Raw genomic sequence first — 10,240 nt, forward strand, 5'->3', positions numbered from 1 at the left:
GGGATCCTCCTGCCATAATAGAAAGCTATGTGTGAGAGGACAGTACCGAATCCGAAGACACATGAGGGTCACTTCTTCCTGCCTGAGCACCCGGCAGGAGATACACCACGGCCGAGTTGTTGACTTCACCAACCGCAGTTTATTGGCCGTCACCGCCAACAGTCTTCCTCCCACAACTACATGCACTTCTTGTGGAGTGCAGATATGACACACTGCAAGGGAATAGGACACTGGACCACATCCTGCACTCTGCAGGCCTCCTCAGCAGCCCGATCGAGCTGTTCATTGCCCCATATTCCAACATGGCCAGGCACCCAGCAGAAGGACACCTCCTTACCCTGCCGCTGGAGCAAGTACAGTTGGTCATATATCAGCTGGACAATCTCCTCAGTTGGGTACAGATTCTGCAATGATTGTAAGGCACTAACAGAATCGGAGCAGAGGACACGATTCATCCGCTCCAGTGCCTTCAGGATTGCGTGGAGCTCTGCTGCGAAAACGGTATATTCACCAGGGAGGCGAATCTGAGTAAAATGATCAGGGAACACTACAGAACAGCCAAGGAAATTCTCCTGTTTGGAGCCATCTGTGTACACGGCGGTAAAACCATGATGTGAAATGTTAAAAAACTGAGATTGGAATGTAAAATCTGGTGTACTATCTTTCTTAAAATTAGTCAAATCTAAAATAACTCTGGGTCTCTGGATGAGCCAAGGTGAAAACCTGCTCCAACTGAGACAGAAAACATTAAGACCAGCCATACCCATAACAGAATAGCATAGGGCCGCATCGCTCATTGCCGGTTATGAAATAGCCGTGCCAGAGGAAGCTGAGTAACGGTATGGTATGCAGGTGTGTATGGTGTAAACACAGTTTTATAAGCCTGGCGCACTGTAAGTAGCTGCTGCCGCTTATGATGTGGCGGTTCACCAGCCTCTGCACAGAGGCTTGGTATGGGGCTAGTTCTGAATGTCCCAGTGGCTAACCGAAGCCCTTCACATGGTGCACAATGTCCCACACCTTTAAGTAAGAAGGCCTCGCACAACGATACACTGTGCACCCATAATCGAGGCGAGATCGCACAAACCACCTGTAAAACTATCGGCTCCCCATGTACTGTGGCTAAGACATTTTAAAATACTTAAAGCCTTAAGTGACCGTCATTTCAGGTCTTTAAGATGAGGTAACCACGTAAGCCTCTTCGAGTCAAAAATGAGCCCCAGAAACCTCACCGTGTCTTTAAAAGCAAGGGCAGTGTCCCGAATCACATTTGCAACAGATTGTAAATGATTCTACTACCAGCAACAAACATTTCGCGAAAAGACCATGAAGACAACATAAGAGAAATCACGATTCCTACGGAAGAATATGGACTGTAGTCTTTCCCACATTCCATCTGTGAGTGGCACAAGGAAAGGACCGACTAACAGTGCACAAGGTATCCTCCACCGTGCACTGCATGGAGACTTGCACAGTATGTATGTAGATGCAGCTAACTAAAAACCCCAGTTTTACAGCAAAACTGATAGTGTTTCACATAATATTGTCTGTTCATTATGTAAATGTTTAAATTATGAGGAAATCTTGTAAAGGCAACTGAAATTAAAAATCCAGTGTTTTGTCCGAAGAGAGCTAAGTTGAGAAACCTGCACTTACAACAGCTGTTACATTGAGCTTAGACACATTTAGCAGCATGTTAAAAGTCAGTGAAAGCAACTAGTTGTTACTGTATTACCACATAGTGAGATGCTGAGTCGCAGATACACACATCAGCATCTCTGCTATATGGTGACTAGCAACTATCCTTTCCATAATACTGTTACATTCCTGGATTTTCCGTTGTTTGGTTGTTGTCACTATGTGTTTCACAGTTCATGGAGAATTTTTACAAATGGTTTTGCTGTAGTACAGTGAAATTAACATTGCTTAAAAAAAAAAAAAAAACGCGAAAGTTGAAACTGAAAATGAGGTATTGATGACATCTCGCTCTTCCTTTGTTCAGTGTTCTCCAATGGGTAGCACCATTCATACATGCCACCGGAGGACAGAAGTTGGCATGACCTCATTGTTCACAACTCTGACTGGCCATTGCATCCTTAGACTTACCTACAGACAGCTTAACCGTAGTGTGGAAGACTGCAGTGATGCAGAATGACATTACTAATATTCAGAAACACACTTAACCGTATCAGCATTCAAGACTATTTGTTAGGATCAAGAGCTTTACTCTCATCGAGTATAGCTCAGCTCCACAGAAAAACCTACAGCAATAAAAGTTATGTATAAATTAATTACTATGTGTACACATTGTAAATAAGCTTATTAATGCGTTGCCTTTTTATAGATGTTTGTCTGGCCACCTCCGTTACTGACACAACAAAAAACAAAGTTTAATAATACATTATGCAAAATTCACTTGTGCATTAACCGAGGTGAAGGTGATTACAATGCTCTACATGGCATATTCTTGATATTTTTGAGTGTGTTATGGAAAAGAAAATAATCTTAACAAAACAACAGCACTCAAATATCTCAACATTCCTTACGAAAAACCTACAAATCCTGGTGTCACTCATGTAGCAAGGGGCTGGGAATGGTGTGAAAGAAGAATCACATCAACGAAAGCACTGCATACCCCAATATGTCATGCAGGTGTGTTGCTACCTGACTCTTTCTGTACCAATTGGAAGGTCAACACTGATATTGTTTGTAAACATACACACAGTAACCTAGAGCGCCACCTACACATGTACATCTACAATGTATTATCACGTGAGGAGAAGAAAAATGATTGGTTGTAATCCGAAGAGGCTTTGGAGGCAACATATGAATATTGAGCCAATGTTTCTGATTTTTGGTCAGATTTGTAAATGAGGGATGCACTTCACAAGTACAATTAACATGGAATTTACATATGGGAAGGATAATCCGGAGGGTTGTTTGGATACATGTGCTAAAGAATTGCAACATGTAGGATGAAATAGGGTTTTATGGTAACAAATATTCTAATCATAATTAACGAGGTAGTTACACATGTTTATAGGGTGGTGCAGTCCAAATCAATTCAGTCAGGCTAGGAAAAAAATCTTACCTTCATAGTCTCGGATGTTACTGAATTTAGGATATGTTAAAATCAAGGACCAAGTAAGGAACGCGTATTTTCTTGTTTTCTCCAAAAAAAATTTCTGCTCCGAGATACTGCCCTCCAAAGATGATACTGCGCATACGATTTGAAGATGCCAATTCTGGAAAAATTTTAAAATGCTGTATCTCTGAATAGTTCTAGATGTTTTGTCGACGTTTTCTAAATTTGAAAGATAACTGCTTTATGATTGCAAAGAAATCCTCCATTTGGACTTAACTGTCAAAGTTCTTTTACTATAGCATTCTAAACTTTTTTCTAATTTATAGAAAAACAATTCTTTTTTTCAAAAATGCCAATCCATAAAATTTTGATTTTTTCCTGCTGATTAGTACGATATAGTTCCACATTCCCTGAATAGGAGAGCTTCCACTTTTATGTTGAACAGGTTTTATATACAATTGAAATTTTTGCCATACATCCTATTTTATTACCACATTATCACATAACAGGCTCATAAAAATCAAAATTTAGCCTTATTTAACATAATTTTAGTTTTGAAAAATGAGTAAGAGAGTTATTTTTCAAGCACTGTAAGTGGTTCCAAAATGAATGTGAAAGGTCCAAAGACTTAAAGGTTTCAACTACTGTGCACTCCATTTTGTACTAAAATTCATCAGTCAATGAACTAACAATTTGTTCCACTGCTTCAGTATCGTCCTTTGATAGTGACGCCTTCCTGTTGAACCAATACGAACTGGAGTACTTACAATCTTCAAAACATTGTGAACAGGAAGTGAGCACTGATGGCATTGTTGCTGTCCTTCGGCTGGAAACCTATATCCAGCAGCTGGTCCATGTGGTAGTATAAAATTCAGAACAATTTCATTTAACTCATAACTGGTGTCTATAACCTCTGCAATACACCAGTAACAGTCATACACATGTGCCACAAACACACCCTTTCTCAGGTTGTGAATATGAATATTATCCTGGTGTTTCCGAGGTGTTGGCCAAGCGAACAAAATTTCTTGTTTCTTGCTCTGTAAAGGGCGTGCAATATGAGTTCGCCCATCACTCTGATCCCAAAAATGTGTCTTCTGAACTCATTTCACAGAAGTAGTGTGTTTGAACAATTCTTCTTTTTTCTGCCCATGAAATTCTTAGATTTCCTCTTTGGATAAAAGAATGAGGGCTGCTGATGTGCGAGAATTCACGACTCTCATATAACTCTCAGCATTCTGAATCACAGCTGTATTTCGTCTGGAAATATTATGTTTTGTGGCTCGAAACAGCATATCCAGACACTCCGGGATGATGATGGCATTGAAACAGAGGATGACACATGAAAAGTTGAAATACTAAACACCTTTTTCCAAAGCTGTTTCACAGAGGAAGACTGCACTGCAGTTCCTTCTCTAAATCCTCGCACAAACAAAAAAATGTCTGACATCGAAATAAGTGTCCAAGGAAAAGAAAAGCAACTGGAATCACTCAACAGAGGAAAGTCCACTGGACCTGACAGGATACCAATTCAATTCTACACAGAGTATGCGAAAGAACTTGCCCCCCTTCTAACAGCCGTGTACCACAAGTCTCTAGAGGAACAGAAGGTTCCAAATGATTGGAAAAGAACACAGGTAGTCCCAGTCTTCAAGAAGGGTCGTCGAGCAGATGCGCAAAACTATAGACCTATATCTCTGACGTCGATCTGTTGTAGAATTTTAGAACATTGTTTTTGCTCGCGTATCATGTCGTTTTTGGAAACCCAGAATCTACTCTGTAGGAATCAACATGGATTCCGGAAACAGCGATCGTGTGAGACCCAACTCACTTTATTTGTTCATGAGACCCAGGCTCCAAGGTAGATGCTATTTTCCTTGACTTCCGGAAGGCGCTCGATACAGTTCCACACTGTCGCCTGATAAACTAAGAGCCTACGGAATATCAGACCAGCTGTGTGGCTGGATTGAAGATTTTTTAGCAAACAGAACACAGCTTGTTGTTATCAATGGAGAGACGTCTACAGACATTAAAGTAACCTCTGGCGTGCCACAGGGGAGTGTTATGGGACCACTGCTTTTCACAATATATATAAATGACCTAGTAGATAGTGTCAGAAGTTCCATGCGGCTTTTCGCAGATGATGCTGTAGTATACAGAGAAGTTGCAGCATTAGAAAATTGTAGCGAAATGCAGGAAGATCTGCAGCGGATAGGCACTTGGTGCAAGGAGTGGCAACTGACCCTTAACATAGACAAATGTAATGTATTGTGAATACATAAAAAGAAGGATCCTTTATTGTATGATTATATGATAGCGGAACAAACACTGGTAGCAGTTACTTCTGTAAAATATCTGGGAGTATGCGTGCGGAATGATCATATAAAATTAATTGTTGGTAAGGTGGGTGCCAGGTTCAGATTCATAGGGAGAGTCCTTAGAAAATGTAGTCCATCAACAAAGGAGGTGGCTTACAAAACACTACTTCAACCTATACTTGAGTATTGCTCATCAGTGTGGGATCTGTACCAGATCGGGTTGACGGAGGAGATAGAGAAGATCCAAAGAAAAGCGGCGCATTTCGTCACAGGGTTAATTGGTAACCGTGATAGCGTTACGGAGATGTTTAGCAAACTCAAATGGCAGACTCTGCAAGAGAGGCGCTCTGCATCGCGGTGTAGCTTGCTCGCCAGGTTTCGAGAGGGTGCCTTTCTGGATGAGGTATCGAATATATTGCTTCCCCATACTTATACCTCCCGAGGAGATCACGAATGTAAAATTAGAGACATTTGAGCGCATACGGAGGCTTTCAGACAGTCGCTCTTCCCGCAAACCATATGCGTAATGACAGTGGCACGTAAAGTGCCCTCCGCCACACATCGTTGGGTGGCTTGCGGAGTATAAATGTAGATGTAGATCGTGCTTCAGCAAGCTGCCTAAACCATCACAAGGCCCCTTCCCATAACCAGTAGCACTGTATACCCAGTCAGTTGGCACAAGCAACTTACTCCATTAAAACAGCTGGTAATGATTTATAAAATGACGAGGAGCACCATCAGAAATAATGATGATCTTCTCTGCCCCTGTTTCCAGTTGAAGAATTTTATGCATTGCTGGCAAAGCATGTGCTGAGTCAAGTCCTGTGTCATCACTTATAACTGCAATATTTGTGGTCTTTTTTAAAAATATGTCAGTTCTGTAAAAATTGAAACCTGGTCATTACTCCAATGACACCTTCGTACTTCTTGTGGGAGAATTACAGACCAGTTCTCAGCAAAATCACAGTGAAGCACTCAACATCTTGAGGCTGCACACACCCTTTCACTTCTGCAATGTGGTGTTGTTGTTGTTTCTCCACATGCTGGTGTGTTACTGCTTTCACTGAGCATTTACCAAGTTCATCAACGAAACTGTCAAGGGCAAAAAGTTTTCTTAATTAGTTTAGTTTCCTCCCATGTCACATATGTAATTTCTGCAGAGTTATCTGCTATGTCTTCTAGGCCAGGGCAAACACCACAAACAAGTCTCTTCCTTTACATCACAGACCACTAATGACTTCACACACCTAACCAGGTGTCATATGCCACGTGTTTCAGTAAGTTCTTCAAACTTACCACACAAAGTTCAAAATTTGTGCAGTACACACATAAACAAGACACCTCCCACTGGGTGTGGAACTACCCACTTAGGTCACAGTGCATCCAATTTTCATCTTCCAGTTGGCCTATGTGAAGTTGTTTAGTTGCTCTTATAAATTGTAAAAGTTTCTTTAATACCGTGAGTCCTGTACCTCTTCACTTTCACAACTTTTTGACCTTCAACTGTTGCAGTTGCAGTGTCCTTTTTGGTGTCACTCTCACGAGAACAGTCCCACTTCTCTTCCACATAAAACGACTGCATTGTTTCACTTGAGCTGCTTTTACGGGACAGCCATAATAGGGATCTGGTCTTCCAAAGACTCCTTTTACAGACCTCACATTCCTTGATTTGTCTGCCATGTACTTTGATACTGATGGAATGTGGTTCAAAATTGTTTTCTTTGAAAATGTGTCAGGAATAATAATTAAAACTTGCACATTTTCACTGTAGGATGCACACTATTTAATAGCTGAATTGATATTTGTGAAAAATTCCTGGCAAGAGGTACAAAAGTGCTTTGGTTCATTTTTGTCTGAAGATGGAATTTCTACTATGAAGAGTGTGGACAGTTTTGCTGTAGTGTGTTCATCCATAGCTTTAGTAATTTCTCCGTGCATTCTTGATGCATAGAGCTTATGACTCATCTGCCACACTGACGTTGCGCTGCCACTCTACGGTATTTTATCCAAGGAGGTACCTCTGTAGTTGACTTATTCATGGTATTTAACTCTTCCTCTATTGATGCAAAATCTGCATCATCTGCACCATGGGAGGCTTCATCGTGTTCAGATACTATCATTGTTGTTTTCTGCCAAAACATTTAGAACACAAAAAGTCGTCACTGGAAAAATTTGCACTTTGAAACAGAGTCTTCAAATGAGAACACATATTCTCAACCTGAACAAAGTCTGTTTTTTTGTTTGTCTGTCTCATATATCACTCTTTTATGGATATGCAAATAGTCGGCACACTTCACTCTCCTGTGGCCACAGTTAGAAGGTATTTCAAACAGTCCTTTTCACAAAACACACTGCAACTGTGTCAACTGGTGAATTCCTCACAAAAACACAGAACTCACTGGATGGTCTCACATTTATTAGAAGCCTCTTCAATAAGCAAATTAGTACTGAACAAATACAATACAGAATCCTGCAATGAAGAACCAGGGCAACGAAACTGACAAGAAACTACAAGAAAGTGTAAGAAATATCTGCAACAACGAAAGTGAAAAGAAATAACTGCAACAAAGAAAGTGATCAGAAATAACTGCAAGAAAGACAATATAAATAAACATTGTAACAAACAAATTAGTAAGAAACAACTTCAGTGGAGACATCCCTTACTCTTGAAAGTTAAACAAATGACTTTTTTAAATAAAACCTGTCCAACTTACAAGTGGAATCTCTTCTTTTCAGGCAATGGAGAACTACATGGCATTAATTAACAGAAAAAATCAAAATTTTCAGTTTGGCATCTATGGAAAAAAAATTCTCTAAATTATAAAAAAATTCAAAATGTGACACTATAAGAACTTTGATAGATATGTCCAAACGGAGGATACTGTTGTATCTAGAACTAGGGCATTTAAAAAAAATGCTCAGAGATTCGCATATTCCAAATGGTGTTCACAGTGTCCTCTTTGGAAGCCTGTATCACGGGCCAGGATTCCCCCCCCCCTTTTTTTTTTTTTTTTTTTTTTTTTGAGAAAACAAAAAATGTGTGTTTATTACTTATTCCTGAATTTTAACATATGCTAAATTGAATAACATCTTACACTATGAAGGTAACCCCCTGTGTGATGTGATACGGATTATGCCATATTAACACACTGATTCTGAATTGCTTTCCATTTGTATTTATGAAAATTGACTATGTCACCATAAAGAACGACGAACAGAAAGGATTCCGGCTTACCTTTAGGCTTCTGTCATTGCTTGCATCCGATGCTGTTTGAATTATGTTACCATCATACTCCGTAAGCTCCTCAAATCCGGCTAATCCCAATGTCTGTAAGTCCTCTCCAATACTCACGGCATTCCAATTGAGATCCGGTTTCTGATTATTCATTATACCAAAAAATATTAAAGGAGAGTCAACGTCTACGTTTACAAGCACTACTTAGCAGCACACGCAAATCCAAACAAACAGACCACGGCACCACGCGTTTCATATCGTGTAAACTCACCAAAGTTCGTTATTCACAGATACGGCAGTATAATGTATTTGACGTTCGATAGTCATCTTTCTTTACTGCGGTTCGTTTGCGGAGTATCTCGCGCTAGTAAGCCCCCTGGCTCCGTTGACATTTCGGACCGGAAACAGGTGTAATGTGACTAGCTGCTATACAAACCCGGCTGAAACAACAGATGAACAACTGACACGGAGCTCTATCCTCGAGTGGTATATGATTGTATATTCGTAGCTATAAAATTCGTGTAATTTTCCTCATTCTGATCGCTCAATTATCTTGTCGGGTTCAGCTAAACTGGAGGCTGTCCGACCTTTGCTTAAGGTGATTCAGAAGAATAAAGACCTTCAGTTGAGCAACAGTAACTTTATTGCGAGCGCGTATCTGACGACGCCCGGCATGCATGGACCGATCGGAGTTACAAAATTTTGCTTCCGGCCTCTACAGAAGGATCCTCAATCCACGGAAAACTTCCGTAGTTAGGAGAGAAAACAGTACTCGTCCAACAAAAGCCAGGAGGCACGGAACTACTAACTACCTCAAAAAACAAGGAATAATAATAATAAACAGAACGTATATAAAAGCTAGAAAACACAGCGCCTCTGGAGGCTGGGCGCGGAACTACACAAACGTCGTGTACAGTAATTACGACCGCACAGCACTGCACTGACTCACGCGCACAGCACACACACACCGGCGAGCTTGAATTAGCGCGCGGCAGCGTCGCTACATCAGCCCGCCGGGCGGAAGCGGAGCGTCGGCGTCGAGATACCACGCCGGAAAGTGCACCCGAAGTCTAGAACGGGTCGTCCTCATCGGAGGAGGAGGAACAGCGTTGTGCTGCGTCGGGTGGCGGATGTTGAAGAGCCGGCGCCGGAGATGTGGCGTCAGTGTCTGGAGCAGTGGTAGGTGGATGCCTACGACGAGGTGCCGCTAGTGGGGTGTCAGGAAAAACATACGCAGGTTTAACCCGATTCAACGCAACAGTCGTGGTTTTGCCGTTCACTAGAATATCCATCGTGTGGGCACTCCGCCGTAGCACTTCATATGGACCAGAAGAAGGAGCTTGTAGAGGCGATTTAACGCCTTCAGTATGGAGCATGACGTGACGACATTGTTACAGGTCCTGGTACACGAAAGTGGGCGGCTTTCCATGACGTGTGGCTTTCAGAGGGCGAATCTTTGATACGTGGTTCCTCAATCGTTGCAAGAAATCCGGCTGGCCAGTAGCAGCTGTCTCCATGGCTTCAGCGTCTACTAAGTCGCCAGGAAGGCGCAGTGTTTCTCCATAAACCAGTTCTGCCGCTGACGACCCCAGTCGTCCAAAG

General features: G+C 41.6%; 1 protein-coding gene across 1 annotated transcript in view; it reads right to left on the bottom strand.

Annotated features, from left to right (window-relative positions):
* Positions 1 to 9,462, bottom strand: part of LOC126277984 (ATP-dependent RNA helicase DDX24) — a 73,556-nt gene extending 64,094 nt beyond the window's left edge. The window contains exon 1 of the mRNA XM_049977649.1: positions 8,639 to 9,462. Coding sequence (XP_049833606.1) covers positions 8,639 to 8,791 — 153 coding nt within the window. The 5' untranslated portion in view covers positions 8,792 to 9,462. The remainder of the gene's footprint in view (positions 1 to 8,638) is intronic.
* Between the last annotated feature and the right edge of the window lie 778 nt (positions 9,463 to 10,240).

The sequence above is a fragment of the Schistocerca gregaria genome, chromosome 6, assembly GCF_023897955.1.
Source record: "Schistocerca gregaria isolate iqSchGreg1 chromosome 6, iqSchGreg1.2, whole genome shotgun sequence".
In the NCBI taxonomy this organism is placed as follows: Eukaryota; Metazoa; Arthropoda; class Insecta; order Orthoptera; family Acrididae; genus Schistocerca; species Schistocerca gregaria.